The sequence below is a fragment of the Lepisosteus oculatus genome, chromosome 12 (assembly GCF_040954835.1).
Source record: "Lepisosteus oculatus isolate fLepOcu1 chromosome 12, fLepOcu1.hap2, whole genome shotgun sequence".
Lineage (NCBI taxonomy): Eukaryota > Metazoa > Chordata > Actinopteri > Semionotiformes > Lepisosteidae > Lepisosteus > Lepisosteus oculatus.
In genome coordinates, this window is record NC_090707.1 from 15,555,071 (window position 1) to 15,573,981 (window position 18,911).

At 34.5% G+C, this 18,911-nt stretch overlaps 1 protein-coding gene across 2 annotated transcripts in view; it reads left to right on the forward strand.

The window, feature by feature from the left end:
• cers6 (ceramide synthase 6) overlaps window positions 1–18,911 on the forward strand; it is a 56,289-nt gene that overhangs the window by 14,473 nt on the left and 22,905 nt on the right. For both annotated transcript variants that reach the window (XM_006636535.3, XM_015359063.2), the window contains exons 2-6: window positions 2,387–2,492; window positions 3,573–3,703; window positions 8,883–8,940; window positions 17,510–17,560; window positions 18,766–18,858. In XM_006636535.3, the coding sequence (XP_006636598.1) occupies window positions 2,387–2,492; window positions 3,573–3,703; window positions 8,883–8,940; window positions 17,510–17,560; window positions 18,766–18,858 (439 nt within the window). The remainder of the gene's footprint in view (window positions 1–2,386; window positions 2,493–3,572; window positions 3,704–8,882; window positions 8,941–17,509; window positions 17,561–18,765; window positions 18,859–18,911) is intronic.

The following is an 18,911-nucleotide window of genomic DNA, read 5'->3' on the forward strand; positions in this document are numbered from 1 at the left end:
GTGGATTAGAAGGCAATTAATAAGTATTTATTTTAATGAATAATCATTGTTGACATTCTTTAATTGCGTGTACATAAGGCATCCTACTGTATATACATTTTATTACACCTGATGTTAGTGACGGGATGTAATAACAAGTACCAGGAGCTTCTCCCAGGACTTTTCCTTAACTCTTACTGCCCACCTTCACTTCAGTGAAGGCACAATTTACATGTAAGGTAATGTCAGATACAAAGGGCATTCTAAACATGACAAGCCTATAAGTACCTTTGGGGAAGTGTTTTTTGCACTTGCTGTATTAGTAAATCATCCGTGTAACATTGGCTGGGTGACCACTAAAACAGTGAAGCACTGGATATGCAGTTCTATCTGTTTTATTTGCTAAGCATCCTCGGATATCTTTCTTACCAGAAGACATGGGAGAACTTCTGCTGTAGTTCAGATTTGTGCTGAACATATGGAGATACAGTATAGACTTTTTAGACAGGAGCTGATAAAACTTAGGTTAGGTATAGAATTTAGGATACAAATACATTTTATAAGGCCAGAATAATATCCAAATGTACTATTTTCCTACTATCTATTAATGTTTCTTCTGTTTTAATGTAATGAATCCAATTTGGAGTTTTGAAGACCTTTGAAAATCTAAATACATGTTTCCAAGATTCTTGCTGTCTTTCATTGCACACAGTTAGGCTATCTGTGTGGTCCTCTTCTGTAAGACTATGCTAGGCACATTAAAAATCCATGGAGGCCATTTCTGAAATTCCTCACCTAGCATGTTTCCAGCTGTGCACAGTACTGCAGTTTCCTTCAAAATCAGTATGCGGTACAGTATGCAATCTGCTTTTCTCACATGCTCAGCATCTGCTTTCATTGTACACCTTTCTAAATGTGTTCATCTCAGATAACAATAATCAAGAAACAATTATTCTTCATAGCCTCTTCATTCTGTTGATCTATATATTATTAACAGATTGAATTTCTTGACGATTCTGTACATGTATTTTAGCTGCTTCAAACAGCTATGCTGCTTTCTTTGCAGATGTTTGTGTTGTAGGATCTTACAAAAGCAAGCTGATCATAGAATAAACAGTTTTTCTCGTGTCATTAGTTTCTGCCACTTAAATGTAATGTTTCTGCACTTAATTGCAGTCATAAGGTTTTTATGAAATGGTAAAAAGCAAACTGTGTTATACTTAAACATACTTTATACTTTAGGCAGATCTGTTACCCATCATATTCAAAGTATCTCGCTATAAACTAGGTGAACTACTCCCTGTTGATGTTTTAATAAGTTTTGCCTCTTAAGAAGGATGTTATAAAATAAATCTTTTGTCATACTTGTTATTTTCATTCTGCTCCTCGGTGTTTTTACCAGGATTAATATGAGTTCATTTTAACAAAGGAGACAAGGGTAACATATTATTAATTTATGTGCACCTGCAGTGAAGTAATCACAGCTGATACATTTGCCATAATGGAAATTATTCTAGTTAAAATAGTTAAATATCTCTTTAATTATTCTTATTAATTTGCTTTATATTCTATATTTATATTCTAAATATATTCTAAAACCTTGATTATATCACATTTCAAAATGCCACTAATTAATGTTCAAATTTAAACCACTAATGTGCATCTTGATTGTGTTTGTCAATTTCTGAGATTGCATCCAGAGAGAAAAGTACTGTATAGTTGTACTTAATCAGCTGTATGTTCAGGCTATTTTTCAAAATGCTGCAAATAATTTTCTTTGCTCTTTTTAAATTGGTGCATCCTGAAAGTTATAAAAGACCCAATTTCATGAATTATTATTTTCCTTTGCTTATTAATTATAATCTCTCCGTTAATCATACTGAAAGAGATGTGTGATGCTAACGTATTAATTTTAAAAGCATAACAATTTATTATCTCTAAGAGTCAGTCCCTTTTCCAGTTATACCTAATGATCCATATCACATTAATGTTTTTAATCTTTATAAATACCAAGCTTGGGATTCCTCATTTTATTTTCTTAATGATTCTTCCTTATACTTTTATTCTAAAATTAAGATTTTTCAACAAAATAGCTGCATTACCTTCAGTCTAGTGAAACGTCTGAAGAAAAGTGCTGAAATGCTTATTTGATGGAGAAAAGTGATTTTCTTAGCAGAGAGTGACTTATGTGATTAATGTTAAATTCCCTTCTGTTTCTGACAAAAATGCCATATATCAGACCCACATTAAATACTTTGTAAGAAAAATCACACACCTGTTAGGATAAAATAAAATGCAGTAAATTAAAAAGGAATGGGTGTGTTGCCAGCCTACCATAAACACCAACAATAACTCGATAAAATATTCTTAATAGGTGTATGTTATAGTTGTATATTTTCTTTTTCAGATTTATTGCAAGACCATGTGCCTTAGGTCTTAAAATCCAAGCAAATGGACCACAAAAAGCCCAGCCCAATGCTATTCTTGAGAAGGTGTTTACTGCAATTACGAAGGTGAGTAAACACTTGTCATTTAGAATAGCAATTTACCCATGAATGTTAAACTAAGTTTAGGTTTGATAGTAAACATCTGCCTGAAAACTCTATGCACTTTCAGCTATAGGCTACAAAATTTTAAATTTTCATGAAAGCCACTGGTATTTACTTTGATTTTGAATCTAAAATGCTTAAGATGACCCAGTTGTGTGCTTCTGTATTGTGACTTAGTGCAATTAAGTACAATTAAAAGTATTTAATTCTGTCATAAAATGTAATACAAAAACCTAGTGACACACTGTAAAGCTTCTCAATGTACTGTAGATGTGTGAGACTTGACACATTCTAATAAGGACTATGCCAATCTGTCAACTTTGGTGGGAGCCTTTAGCTCCTACTGGATAAAGAAGTAAGATTGCTGCACCTAACCATGCAAAAGTGACCTTTTAGATACATCCAAGTATACAGTCCCTGGGAGAAGTTTGAGCTGCGAGCTCTAAATTGTTTTTTGCATTTTGCTTGTACTGAAGTGAAATCTGAACTATGTCTTCCAAATTAAATTAGCACAAAGAAGACTGTGCAATTTTAACAAATTATATTACTTAAATGCATGAATAAAGCTACAGATTTCAGCGCTGTAGGGCAATTGAAACGAGAATTCTCAAAAATGCAGCTTCTACCAAAAAAAGGAAGAGTATCAATTCCATGCAGTCATGTAAAATTGCAAAGAAGAAAATATCCAGAGGGCAAGAATAAAAACATTTTTTTCTTAATTGTTTTAATATTCTTGAAACTCCTCAGCTCAAGTTACTTTTTGGGAGACCAACTGCCATCTGTCACTAGATATTTCCATGGCCATGTGGTTTGGGAGCCCTAGCTTTTATTTCTTTTAGTTTCATTATTAATATTTCCTAAATTCAGAGGTTTCACGGTGCACTCTGCACGCTAGATTTAAATACTGTACAAGCCATTAATAACTCTCTTCTAGGCTGAACATGTTGTGCCCTGTCATAAAATGAATCCTGCCCCCGTCCAACAAAAACACTGCAACTATTTTCTGAACTCCTGAGCTTTTTCATTGTGTTTTCATGGGTTCAGCATCCCGATGAGAAGAGACTAGAGGGCCTGTCCAAGCAACTAGACTGGGATGTGCGCACCATCCAGCGCTGGTTTCGACAGCGTAGGAACCAAGAGAAGCCCAGTACGCTCACTAGATTCTGTGAGAGCATGTAAGGAGATATTTTTTCTGTTAAAATTATATTGGCATTTATATTTCATTCAATTGCTGGGACCAATTTAAATTGCAATCACTGACATGTGAGGCATTTCAAGACACAACATATCCTGAGGAGACAGCAGACAATTCACATTTATTAAGGATATTTTTTGATGCTGTCAAGAATAATTAAGTAACAGATGAATGTTTTATTATCTGTTAAGAGCCCACGGTGTACAAGAGTGTGGACATCAGTTTGCTGTGATTCAATGTTGTGGTATTAAGATTAATTAATTGCTGTGTATGCCTTCCCTTTTTTAATATGGTTGGGAATCCCCTTGTGCTGCTACAGTAAATGGATTGATCCATTACGATCACTACAGCAGTTAAATAATATATTTCCAGACCTGAACACATTATTTCACACGCAACATTGTGCAGGAATGATAGCTTTCATTGATAGAACAGAGCTGTTTTGTCCACTTGCTGAGATGTAAAAAATAGTTCAGAGGACATTCAATATCATGAACAGCTGAAATCTTGAAAATAGTGCCTCATCTTACTCAAAACCTCTGTGGTTGTTAATGTGCTCCTTACCTACTGGGAATATATTTATTTATTTTATTCTGTCAGCAGTATATATCGTTTCTTAAGTTCTGTCGACCTTTAAACAAAATGATGTGTCTATCTAAAGTGCAAACAAGCTGCCCAGTCCTTCATTTCTGTATGACTTACCAGAAACAAGCCTGCCACATACAGTATAATGCCAATGAATCTTCTTCCCCCTTTTGTATTATTTATAGTAATAACCTGTTGTGTTATAAATAGCACAACATATATTATGTAGAACAGAAAATCAAAATAGACTTTCAAATATTTAGCATTTTCTCCACTTTAATCCTAAACCAATTAGGGTTGAAAATAAACTGAGTTTTCATCTGATATTGCTGAATTTGACATACAGGGTCATTAGGCAGGTTTATTTGTGTTTCAGAAATAATTTTTGTTTACCCAGATCTTTTGTATTTCAAGTTGCTACAGGCAGTAGGCGCTTGTCAGACTCTAAACATATCTTAGACTCAGCAGCTGACTTGAAAACAAGGAAAGCTTATAAGGATGGAGTGTTTCTCTAATTTGTTTCCCAGAAGGTCTTCATTCTGTCAAAGACTTACAGTCAAAATTACTCAGGTGACAGCGAGAAAGGATCATTAATTTCTCAGGCCCATTTCTGTGTAGGGAATTGGAGTTAGTCCTTTATAGGAAGAAACATTCAAGGATGTACAAATTTAGTGCATTCATTGTAGACTTAATTTACACAGTTTGGGTTTGGTTAATAAAGAGTATTATTAGAAGAAGTAAAAGGATTCTTGCTGAAGCTGTCATAAAGCACAACCTACCACAAAATCACATTTTGGTATTGATTTACCAAACATAAACATTATCATAAAAATATTAACTTTTGTTCTATGAAATATGGTCTTTTAAAAATACTTAGAATGACTATCTTTACTTTTCCTTTTACATTTTTATAGTTACTGTAGTTATCTTAAGCTCTTTACTCCTTTACTCTTTAAACTGCTTTTAGAATTTGAACATGATTTCAGCCTTGATGAAATTCTTTCCCACACATTATATAAAAATATGTCCAAACCTGCATCAGATAAACTTATTCTCAAATGAATTGAGTTTAACTAAAAGTAGTTTGTTGATCTGTGTTTTACTGGCAGCCTGCTGGCACCCTTCTCTATGTTTGTTGGTGTTCATGATTGGCTGAGGTTTACTTAATCGTCCCAGCAAGTTCTAGTTAAACATGTTCTGGAGAATTAAATCATTTCAGATAAAGGTGTTTCAATACTTATATCTACAACTTTGTAGAAGTACAAATGGACAGTATTGCAGTAATGGGACTGGCTTTGGGACCTTAAAACACCATTCCAACCACGAGGTTCAATGCCTCTGGAGTGAAGCATGCAGTACATGACTATTAAGATAACATTTAATAGAAAATGACATTAAGCAATGTTTTTTAATATTCTGAGTGGTGTGTAAAATGGTAAATAGCCAGTATGGTGAAATGGAAAAGGTTGTTAGTCCTGTAAACGTTTATAGTGCCAGGCATTTTTGAAACTATTACCTCACTTCCATTTTCATATTAAACCAGTATGAAATAATTTTTCACTTGTATTATTTGTGGAAATGTGGAAATCATTATCTTCTGTACACAATTTATTATGTGTAGGTAATTGAAATGTCATATATAGGATCACTTATCCTGACTCCTGAAGCTTAAGACATTAGAAACTCCTTAAATGAGCCAAAGAATGAAAGGCATACATTTATTTTATACTCATGTATGCAAAATCAAGAGAACTAAAAGGGCTTTAACTTTAAATATTAATCGCAAAATGAAATAATCTTTCAAAAAGTTCATACTGAAGGTGTTTAACACCAGCTGTGGTTAATATTAAACACAGTTGCCACTGCATGCAAACCTCAAGGCATTATCGAATGCAGTGTCTGAAGCCAAACCTTCCTTTATGTAGACAGGCTTGCGGTGACTCGCCTGTCCCTGTCTCTGCAGCTGGAAGAATTCCTCTGTTGGATTTAATAGGGAGGTGTGGGCTTTTGGTTATGGTAGTTAAGGGGGAGGGGGGTTCATTAAGATAACATTAAGAATATTGGAAAAGAATGGCCTCTGATACATCATTGGAGAATGTGATAGAATTTTGTGGTTTCTAAACTCCTGCTAAGAAGGGATACAACGACAAAACACACAGCCCCCACTCTTACACTGATTACTTCAATTACTAGCAGAAAGACTTTTGAAGGAAAGTAACATTGACAAAGTCCTTACTGGAAACATAGTGCATCTTTGTAATACATCTGGAAGAGAAACTGATTGAAATTCAATTGATCAAATTGGAGTTACTTATTTTAAAGTTTTTATTGGAAGTTTGTTCAGAATTTTTCAAATGTCATGTCCTGTACTATACTGAAATTTCTGTTCCAATTTTAAATGAATTCCAGCATTATATTCTATTTTATATTAGAACTTTGTTTCATGTTTGAAACCACTGGATCTCTCAAAGGAGATCTTGTAAATGTAGGCATACCAGTGTGTATTTGGAGGAAGTGGATTGTGTGTTTGCTACAAAGAGGTTACACCCTTTTGCATAGAATATAGAGCCTCTTAATCATGTATTAACACTGTGTATTTTTCAAAATACATGCACCCTACATTTTAAATTTTCCAGTTGCTGTGCAACAGTGTTGGCATATCTGTAGGTAAACAATCCTGCCTTTCTGTGTTTGCAGTTAATCAAACAGAAGGTACAGAACAAAGGCCAAAACCAATCGGTAAATGCTGTACAGTAGCCAAAAATGTATTTATTCCTCTACATTTAAACATTAATCAGGATAGATCTCTTGAATGTGTTGTTTGTACATCTTTTTTTATATCATTGTTTTAGCATGTTAGCCTTTAAAACTGTTGGATTTCTAATACTGAAGATTAATTATTTTGAATATGTTTGTGAATAAAGTAACAATAAATAAAGCTTGATTAATTTGATTCAGGGCATAGCTTTAAACTTTCATTATGCAAGGATTCAGATGATAGATGCTTAACTGTCTGGAATAGCTAAATGACATCTTACATTTTTTTATTATTGCAGTATCTTCATCGTTTTATGCCTCTTTTTTGTTTTATTATTTTACACATTAAGTAAGACTACACTTTCATGTGGTACAGTTTGATGGTCTACTGATTGATAGATAGAACATTCAACCTTTGAGCAGCTTTAAAGAGCATTTTCCAAGGCAGCTAAAAATAATTACAGGACAGCTTCACACGAGGGAACATTTCTGAGATCTTCTTGTGTCAGATTGTGGTCATTCTATTTGAGGCTTTTATGAAAGAATATGTATTTTCCTGTCAGTATGTGTTACTCTCAAATCATGGTAGTTACACTGGATTCTGTTCATAAACGTTACCCAGCACAGCTCATTACAGATTTATCTTTCTGGTGGATGTTTCCTTTGATGTTTATTTTTATTTTACTCAGAAATGGCAGAAAAAATGGCATCTTAAGCTTTAATTCATGTCAAATAGGGGCTATAATGCTTTTGGGCATAACACCTGAGAAATATTTAATGTACTGTATATATCCACACTAGACATGCATTTGGATTATTCTGATTAATCTGTAATTTCTTTTGTCTCTATGGATTTCTGCCCCTGGTTCTCTTATTGACCTATCCTTAAAATTCACATGCTGTATATATCTTATGCATAAAGTACTTTATCTATCAGTGATGTATGGGGATCTGCACACAAATAAGATATGACCGGGTAATTGTTTACTGAGTTATTACAAGAGATGTGTATCTGAATAGAGAAATAAAATGTTATATACTTGTGCGATAAGGAGATGCTTTTATTTTCTTGTTTAAAGCATTTACTCTTGACCTTTTTTAATTTCTAGCCACACAATCTTCCTTCCAATTTTAGACTGACATTTATGTGTATTGTAACAGTGTGAACTACTATGCAATACTTTCCTATTACATAGTACTCTCATCAGTCTATAATATTTAAATATGATGAATGGTGTTTGTAAAACCCCAAAACAAAAGAATAAAGAGCATGCTTTCCACAGTCGCACTGGAAAAACAATGCTTGTTGGTTTGCTTAAATACCCTTTGACAGTGCTGTAATGGTACTTCATAAATCTTTTCTGTTATTCATTTGACCTATGTTGCATTTTTTATTTTTTAATAAAACTGTTTGCTGATTAATTCTTGAAATAAAAGAAAATACATCATGTAACACAATCTCATTCTGTGAACATAATAAAGAGGTTGCATAAACACTGTGGTCTTTAAACAGAATATTTTCCTGTGTGTTTGCTGCAAACCCATGGATGACAAAGGCCATGAGTTATCCAGGAATGCTCCAGGAGTGCTTGGAGAGGGATATTGATTATACTGTATAATAATACAGCAAAGCTTTTTTTCTTTATGTATTGGTTCATCACCCCAAAATAATTTTATCTTTAATATGTACCATATGTGCCTTTGGGTAATAAAATCCTGAATTTCCATATTTTTGCCATTAATTGCACAGTTTAGGAATGTCATTAACACAGCAAATTTGCCTAATTAATGTCTTAATTCTTTTGTATTTGCCCCAGGTGGAGATTTACATTTTACCTGTACATATTTACTTATGGAGTGAGATTCCTTAAAAAGGTAAGGAAACAAACGCATTATTCCCAAATTAATACTTGGAGGAGATGGAGCTAAGCTGCCAAGCATAATGTGCAAAAGAAGACATTTGTGTTCTTGTTGTGGACTTTAAATGCCTTGTTGTTTCAGAGCAAACTGTCCATATGTTTTGTACACAGCTCAGTCATTTATGTGAAGACTTTCATTTAAATATTATTAATCATGTTTTGATGACTGTGAAGGAAGTAGTAGATTTTTTAAATGTTCAGGGGCCTTACTCACATCCATCCATAATCGGCAAAATATTCAAAATATGAATCTATATTGATTTGCATCAGCTTTACCAATTTAAATACATGCTAAACACGTTGTCATCTGATAGTTAAGTCATTCTGTTCCATGTGGCACTCTTCTAATTATATTTACCTATATAATAAGGATTTAGAATTTCTTATTATGTTTATCAATTTGTAGGGAAGTAAATATTGAATGTTAGGGTAGCAAGCCATCCTATAGTCAAAACTTTTGCTGAATGTAAAAATTCAGGTACAGTAAGGTACTGTACATTGGTGCTACAGTACTTAAGTACAGTACAGTTCAGTACAGTACAGTAGCCTCATCAGGTGGGTCTTCAAGAGGCTTTAGGAGGTGATTAAAGACAAAGCAGTTTTAAAGCTTAAAGGTAACTGGTTCCATCACTTGAGGTGACAGGAAAATCAGACGATACGAGAAGCAGGAGAGTGAACGGTCCACTAAGTAACCAGCAGAAAGCAGAAGATAAGAGGACATCAGGGACTAAATTAAGAAATGAGGGCCTGGAGAGGGCAGAGAGTATATAGAGAGGACTTTGAGTGGGATATGAGCACAGATTGGTATCTTGAGAGGAGGGTTCAAAGGAAGAGATGTGTGAGAGAAAGGTTGATGCATGCACACAAAGGGGCTAGACTGCCTCTCCTCTTTTGTAACCTTCCTTATGTTCATGTGAGGCACAAAAAATAACAAGTGAGGTACAGAATTTAAGAGCTGGAGATTGGGTTGGTACTGTAATTCCAGCTAAATAGTTCTGCAACATTTTATTTCCAGAGAGAACAAGGGTTTGGAATTTATGAGAAGAAAGTTATAGCATTCAAACATTGGTGTAACTAAGTAAAGGGAAAACCTAATTATTGGGATTAATTAGCAGATGGAATTGTCTATATTCCACCTCTGCTCTTAATGAAGGGATTGAGTTGATCATTAGGTTAAATAGACTAGTTTAAGACTTTTCAAAGATCTTTAGCTGTTGCTGACTTATTAAGACCTGGAATATCTTCAGGATTTTAGCTCTCTGAAGTTGAGCACCCGTGCTATAATTATTCAAGTACACTTTAGTAATATTTTATTTTCTTGTTATGTGATATTATGAAGAATAACCAAGACTAACACATGTTTTTTTCTTCATTTTCCAGCTCAAGTATGTTGTCTTTGTTACATTTTAAGAAAAAGCAGAAAAAGAGTAGTTCTTTGTAATGTTGTGGGGGAAAATATGAACTTATCAGTGTCTTGGTTGAGTTGAAACTACAGTATGTGCCACAGTGCATCGTACTGCCTGTGTCAGTCATTTAGCAGAACTTGTCAGCATAGTGTATTTGGTCCTCAGGAGTTAAACAGTCATCACAGTTACATACCCTAGCAACCAAGCTGCACAGCCCAAATGTGTCATATCTACTAGAACCCCAGCATGGGAAATTAAATGCTTTTCTTGTTAAATCAGCATGTTAATCATCTGAAAGTCATTTTTATAGATATGTATGATAGAAGGACATCTTGAAAAAAATGTTGGAGATATTTTACTGAAGATTCTGTAAGAGGTAGAAGGAGAGCATGAGAAAATTGATAGTGCCCTCTACTCAAGATGTGCTTCGCTCAAAATGTTGTCTACTTATCAGTATAATATTTTGTCATAATGTAGACGATAATTAAAATATTATGAGAAATGTGTCTGAACAGTTTTCAGTTCTTCTCTTATTTGGATAAGTGTGCAGAAGCGTCCATCCTCTGGTGTAAAGTAACTGCCTATTTGCAAACCATGGACTTTATTTTCTCAGTTTTTGATCAAATAATCTTCATACAGTAGGTCTAATGTAGTAGAAATGTTTAAACCAATTCAAAAATTGGTTTCAATTTATATTTTTAACTAAGGTTTGGGTGGGAAGACAGAAACTCAATTCCCCTTCACCTCTGGTGCTCTAACATGAAATTATCCATTACACAAAGATAGAAATACCATACTGAGTCCGCCCTCTCATTTTCATTCATCTGCAAGACGAATGAATGTAATTGTAATGAACACCACAAGCAGTTTTTCACCATATCAGCAGCTTGATTATTCCAGTGGAACCAACAGTCCTAGTGGAGAACCCTGAATATTGAATGTTGCTGATGTACAGTGCCTTTTTCTGGTGTTAGATCCATCTCCAGGAGAATTTCTTTTTCTGTGTCTCATATTTCGGCCTGCAGCAGCCTCCAGGATTGACCCCTAGAGCTTTGACTTATTCCATTATCTCCCCGCTGTCTTCCCCCATTCAACCCCAGCCACACGTTTTCTTTAATCTTCTCCATTCCAATGATATTTGCTGCCATCAAATATGTTTGTCTGAAGTTGCCAAATTCGCAATAACTTCAATTCCTTCTCTTCCCCTTCCTGCTGATACCTTCGCTTCTGTAGCAACTGAGGCAAAGCCACCACCACCCTTCACTGGCCCAGTATGCCTACATTGGTTTCCAATTGATTTCACTGGCCCAGTATGCCTGCATTGGTTTCCAGTTGGTTTCACTGGCCCAGTATGCCTGCATTCATTTTCCAATTGATATTCCTGAATTGCTTCCGTATTACACTGCCACCCTGATCCTGTCTTCACTCTGTAGCTACTGGATGTCCTTTTTTCTGCTTGTTTAATTCACTTTCCCTTCCTCTCCTGTCATCTGTAAACATCTTCAATCTGCAGCCTCTGACCCTGAGTCACTAGACTTTTTGATTGCTCCCTTTGCTTCTCCCTCTTTCTCTACATGTCACAGTATCACCATGAGGGCTGCTACTTGCCGAATATTGTAGAAAGAAGCATTTGATAATCGACTTGTCAGGTCCTCAAAACTCTGCTATTCGGAGCATTAACCCCCGTATTCCCAGCTTGTATTTTTCACGTCACTATGCCACCAAATATATCATCCTCTTCATTAAGATTGCAGGACCTGGCACAGGGCTTTTTAAAGTTGATGTCTACAATGGTGTCAAAACCACGTTTCTGACTTCCAATTTTCGGTATCTCTTTGGTCTGTGTTTTACTGTGAGGTTCGCTTAATCTTTGGCTGCAGGAGCAGCCCAGTCACTTTCAACAAGCTATCGGAAGCCCCATGATGGAGTCTGATAAATAATTACAGGTTTCCCTTTTTCCTTCGTTGACAATTTCCTTACAATCAATTTTCCCCGTGGTCCCCCTGCAAGAGTCACGTCCACCTTGATATTCATTTCTTCAAACAATGGGTAACCGTGTTGCTAGGGATGGACTTCTGGCCCGTCTACAGCCACAGAAGTTAATGGAATAATTCTGGATTCAGAATTGCTCATTGTACCAAACACTGTGCTTGCTCGGTCGCTGCTCTATTTTTATTAAATGTCCTTCCTGCAATGCTTTGAGAGGCAGATGCTTTTACTGTTTTAAAATATGACCTTCAAACACATCTTTTAATTAAGACTTGTGCTTGATTATGTTACAGTTTGTCTTGTTTTTTTATCATTTGTTCAGCATCCAGCAGGTTAAGAAAGCTGTTACTGTATTTAAATTTAAATTTGTATTATTGAAATTCAAAATTATTATTATTCCTTATGAACCAGTCCACAAAAAAAAAACCCAGCTTCTGATCTCTTTCAGTGAGATCTTGTTGTGTCTCATTTTTGATTTCTCTTTCCCTTCAATTAGATTTGAACAAAATCTAGATTTGCCACCCCATACTCTTCCGGTCATTTGTTTCAAAAAGGTGCAGCCTCCACAGTGGCCTGTGAAAGCTTTCCTAATTCTCCCCATCAAACCACTCAATGCAGGTCTTTAGAGACATGCCACACCTATTGTACATCAAAACTAATACTCATATCCAGGCATTTCACCAACTTTCTATTTAACCACTTGAAGTGGAACTGCCAAACTATTTAGGTCTTTTGTCTGTGTTGTTTATTTTCTCCTCACGTACAGTAGTTTCCGTCCCACTCTTCTCTGTATCGAATGGTTCTTTGGGACAGTTGTCACAATTTCATTTCTTTTTGTTGTCTTTTCTTAATTCTAAATTGTTGCCTTTTGGTTTCACTTGCACTTTTGTAAGTTCTAATTTCCCTGGTCTATGGCCAGATGTTTGCATCTCTTCCGGTTGGGTTAAGCAAAAACTAACATCTCAATTAACATTCTTAACATTCAATTTAGTTAGGTGTTGTGTTAACAGCACTCTGGATGTTTTCCTCAACCACTGCTGCTCTTTGTTATTCCATATGTATTTCATTATTTTGTGTGATGAAAATATTTTTAACTTTTATAAAAACTCAATAACATATTATTCAGACATTTTTTAAACCCTTTACATTTCACCACCATTTAAGCCAGATGTTGTGTTAACAAAATACCCAGATTAATGATGTCCAGATGATGAAAAAGAGGACATGTTGCATGTAAAAGATCCTCTCATTTTACAGCCTGTATGACAGAAATTCATAAAGCATGGCTGCTTTTATAGAAGCAGTCTAAAATCTGAGTGCCACTTAACTTTCTTTTCTTGCTAGTGCTTTTAAGTTTCTTATATTTTCTATTTAATAGATGAAAAGAAATTAGTGAGTGAGTTATCAGTTAACAAGTGATTCCCTTTCCTTTTTTTGACAGTGCATGAACATACTGTAGTTTTAAAAAAACACAATCCCTTTACAGTATTTGTTTGCATTCTGATAAAGGATGGATTTGTGCTTTCCTGCAGTATGCTATCAATATATCTTTCTCAAATATCTCTGTCTAGTCTTTAATCAAATAAACTACCATGAACACAAGACAATAATAAATCACATTAAAGAAATATATATCTGATTGGCATGATGCATCTGTTGGTTTAGCCAAGTCCAACATAATTTTTTTTAAGGGTCATAAATATTGGTGTTTGCTAATGCAATATTGGATTTACTCAGTACTGTATTTGTGTGACTCAGCTCGTGGGCAGTATCTGCTATTTCCTGCATTTGTTGTTTTTTACTTGCTACTACAGAGGTCTAAGAGTAAATCTATTGCAAACCACCTACCCTGCTGTATTATTGGCAATTCACTACATATTTCTAGTAGGATTAGAGCCATGTGTTCGCCTGGGAAGTATAAGTTTTCCTTGAACCAAAATAAACAAAGAACTTCTGTTCACTTGGTTTAATTACAGTTGCAGTTTTGATATCTGTCAAGTGCTGAAGACAATGATGAGTTAAACGTTCTTGGTGTCAGAAAGCTGCTTGCACCATCCGTTCTGAAAAATGAGGAATGGTTATAATGAAGCAGCTCAAACATTTCTAATGGCATGCTCATTTACTTCACCTGTGTCCTTATTAATAAAATTTATTTTTTTCTGTTTCAATTATACAAATTACACTATGATGCCCAGCCTCCAAATAATTTGGCTCACTAGACTGCATTTTTAAATACTGGTTTTAACCCTGTGAATCTCCAAGATTTTATGTACTGCCGTGTTGGCCTCTGAGGTACAGAAACTGCTTGAAGCAATATACTAACATACTGTATTTTAGGTCCCTCTTGTGGCAAGAACTACAAACTAGGGCTATTTTCTGAAAGGTTTCAAAGTAGTGCTGACGTGTGTGCATGACTTTAGATAAATGTGATTCCAAAGTTCTTGTTGCTGTTAAATATATTATATTTTAATGATGACATCAAGCTGTTGCTCAGCTTCAACATAAACTAAATAATGCTTGGTTAAACACCTGCATTGCAAATTCAGATAGTATTAATAGGGGGCATCATGCAAGTCAGGATTTGTAGTGCCATTTTTCAGACTGAAAACTATTTTTATGCATCTTTTGCACAGTATCTATGAAACTTTACACAGCCACAATAAAATGTACAGTATATACTATTACTACAGATCTAAGCTGAGATAATATACTATATAATAAAGAGGCCTTATGTATAAGTGGCCATTGTAACGTTTTTTGTTTAATTAATTTAATTTTTTTTATCTAAAATATTAAACACATTCTATATTTTTTTAATAATCCAAAATAATATATTATCATGATTTCTGCTTTTTCTTTTTCCTGTACCTTTTGTGTCCAAACCTAAAACCATCATGTGCATCTAGTCCATTGTAAAGTATGAATTGTTGTAAATTACCTATATTCTAACATTTTTAAGGGTGCACACACAGTGAGGTTACACTATATTTCTTGAAACTTTTTATGACACCATGATCTTGAAATTCATTTATGAAATTTACTTTTATTTCTTTAGTTCTAATTCCAAATGTGTGAACAATTTGGAATTATAACCAAAAGATGTACACTAATATGCTATAAACAAGTTTGAATTTTAATGCTGGTTCTATGGTTATACTATGTAATGCCTTTTATAATGTAAAGTACTTGAAATTTGTTTTAAAACCTGATATTGTAACATATTACTTACTGTAGGTTTGGGATCTGACTGTCTTTGTAAGAATGTCTGAATTTGTAAATTTGTAAGAATTTTAATTCTTCATTATAGTGTTCTATAAGTGTTTGAGTATTTGAAATATTTGAGGTGTCTATTTAACATTTAAATTTAGTTGCAAAATTCAGTTTTATTCTATATTCTACTTATGTTGTGTGCCAAGTAGCTACATTTTTGGCTTCTTAGATGTAGCTGCACTGATAGACCATTCATAAATAATTAAACATTTGTGGGTTTTGCGTTTATTTTTTTAAATGTCAAGAACCAAGATATGAAGATAATCTATGGGCATATCTCTTGTTTTAAAAGCTGCATTTGCACTGATTATGGGATATATTTTGAAATTTGATTTTTAATTCCTGCATGTATAGTGATGGTTCACCAATAAAATATAAACACAACAACTTAGATATGGTCTAAACATTTTGGTTATAACACCAAAATATATACTGTACACTGTATACCAAAATTTAACACCTATATAGTAAAATCATCATCAAAATATTTATTTTATAGAGGTGGGATCAAGTTTAATGTTTCTATACCAATCCATTCTGAAAGCAAAAAAAATAGTTTTTATGTTTTATTTTGTTTTTAAAGTGTGCAAGTGCTGTACTTGTAAGGCAGCTGCTACTTGAACTTAGAGTTGCCATGGGTGTTTGTTGTCTTTCAAGGATCTTTAACATTGATTCTCGATTCGTTGTTAAGCAACGGGCTGTTAAAACGAAACTGGTGATTTGGTTATCAACAGCTCAAGCCACTCAAGAAAAAAAGGTTTAAAAATAATTATATTTTCCTTATCGATTTAAAGTTCAATTAATTTCTTTATCACCAGACAAGGTACACAGCCAAGAATACACTGCATATATACTGAGTGTACATTTAACAGTCATTTTATTTATTTTGTTTGGCTTGTGTTTCAGCCAAAGAATCCTTTTATGAACATCTGACAGAACGAAAGCAGTGCCCATCAGCTCACACTAGTAAAAGCAGAAGCTCTTTCAACTTTTTAAAAGCTTTTAAAAGTAGCAGCCTGGTCAGTATTTTGACCTTTCCTTACAACACCCTTTAACAGCTATGGTGTTCAAAACAGAATCTGCTTTCTCAATCTGAAACATTTGACATTATCCCCATAATGGTCAAGTCAGAATTCATATTACCAAACAACTTGAAAAGGGTGAAGCATTTTAAACTCCAGTCATGTGGCATTAAATGCTTGAAGACTTGAAAATAGATTTTATATGTCTGCTAAATGAATTCCCTTGTAAACTGAGAAACTAATCTGACCACATTTTTCGTTTGTTTATCGTGCAGCTTTGTTCTATATAATGATGAGCTCCTACCGCTCAATCTGTGTCCCTGGCTACACAAACTAATTTGTCGCTCACAGATCTTCAGTAATTTTAAAACCATTATTTTCTAGTAAAAAAACAAGAAGGTAGCATAAATGTGAAGGTCTGTACACATATAATACACATACAGTATAACTAATTTAGAATAGTTAATAAACACTGTTAATTTATACTGTATACACAATTTTCTTGTTTAATATTAAAGAAAAACGATTGTTAAATTTGTAGTATTGGGCCTGAAATTAGCTCCTTGTCCTTACAGGCATTGTGAAAAATTGCATTCAAATTACTTTTAATTAGATAGAATGTGGATTATTAAAAAGGAAATTACCTTTATGTTTCTGTTTTTTTATTTCTACAACTTTTATGAAGACTAGAGGACTGAAAATAAATAGATGATTAACATTCTTTAAGGAATGAATTTGAATGACACAAAGTTTAAATAAATCACTTTTGCTCCACATAAAGTTTGTACGAATCGTTTGTCAAACATTCTGACATTTTTTTTTTTTGTTTCTTATAAAGACGTCCTGGCTTTGGAACACCAGAGAATCTTGGTACAACTACCCTTATCAGGTAATTATCAGATTATTTCTGCAAATATTGGTCCAAATAATGGCATCATCAGCGAATCATCATATGCTCTAATTAGAGTTTAAGAAACTGTTATGAGTAGCTTCCTGTTATGTATTATGATTTTATGACATTTCGAATCACTCACAAAAAGATAGTAAATGTATCCATCCTCTGGTGGCTGAAAAATAAGAACTGATATCCTATGATATTTCATTCTGTTTCAAAAAACAAAGATTCCTGTCATGAGATTCTGAGACCCCTGTCTAAGAGTCTGGAACAGTCTGTACAATATCCAATTTTGTACAGTACAGACACTTAACTATGTGCTTCTCACAACTGCTTTGGAATTCACAAGAAGATTGCATTGATAAGACCTGTAAGTTCCCACACAAGCCTGTGTATAAGTACATACAGACATTTACAAAAGAGTTCTTTAGCTTCTATTTCACCTGATGTTGTTCATTTTCCCAGTTAATTTAAGGAATGATATCACAATCCTAGCCAGCAACTGAAGGGTTCAGTTGCACAAGGGATTATAGCCGTAGAGTTTTCAGTTTGGCAGCACTCAGCAGCTAGTACTGTAAGTTCTTTGCACAGGGCACAGCCCACACGCAAGCACACCAACTCAAAAGAGGAGAATTCCCTGGTTCCACCTGCTTCCCTATAAACATCCTACTCACACGTACCACACACTCGCCTAGAAAATGACCAAAAACAGACTGGGAGTCAAAGACAACACAAGGGCAACACAAGCTGTAGGACAGCTTTGAAAGCAGAAAAAAATCAACAGCAGCTAATTAGCTACTTTTAAGCCCTAAGGTTGAGGTGTCCAGAACAATACCCTTCCCAGTATCCTCAGCAGCTGCCAAGCATAGTTCCTGGGTTCACTGTTGTAGCTCTGACAGAACAGTACCAGAGTAGGGTGTAAATGCTCCTGCTCATTGAACGAGCACACTCAGTGAGGAAAAAACTATAACACCAATGGTGTTTTAATAATAGTCTGATCGTTGTGTAACAAACTTTCATGTATCTTTCAATTACAGTTATTTTCATTTCTTTGCATTAGCTCAGGACTTCCAGTCCTTTTCCTTGGGAATTTATTTTCATCCCAGTTAGACACAGAGGTTTAATTGCTTTCTCCAGTATATTTTTTTGTTTAAATGTTGTGGGTCATTCCTAACAGTTCTTGTTTTCTTTATTCACAGCCTCTCACAGCTGACCTTCACTACTACTACATAGTGGAGCTGTCTTTCTATTTGTCATTATTGTTTTCCCAGTTTACGGATATTAGAAGGAAGGTAAGACGCCTATTGATTACAGTACCATGAATGCCAATTATTCAACTTGATTT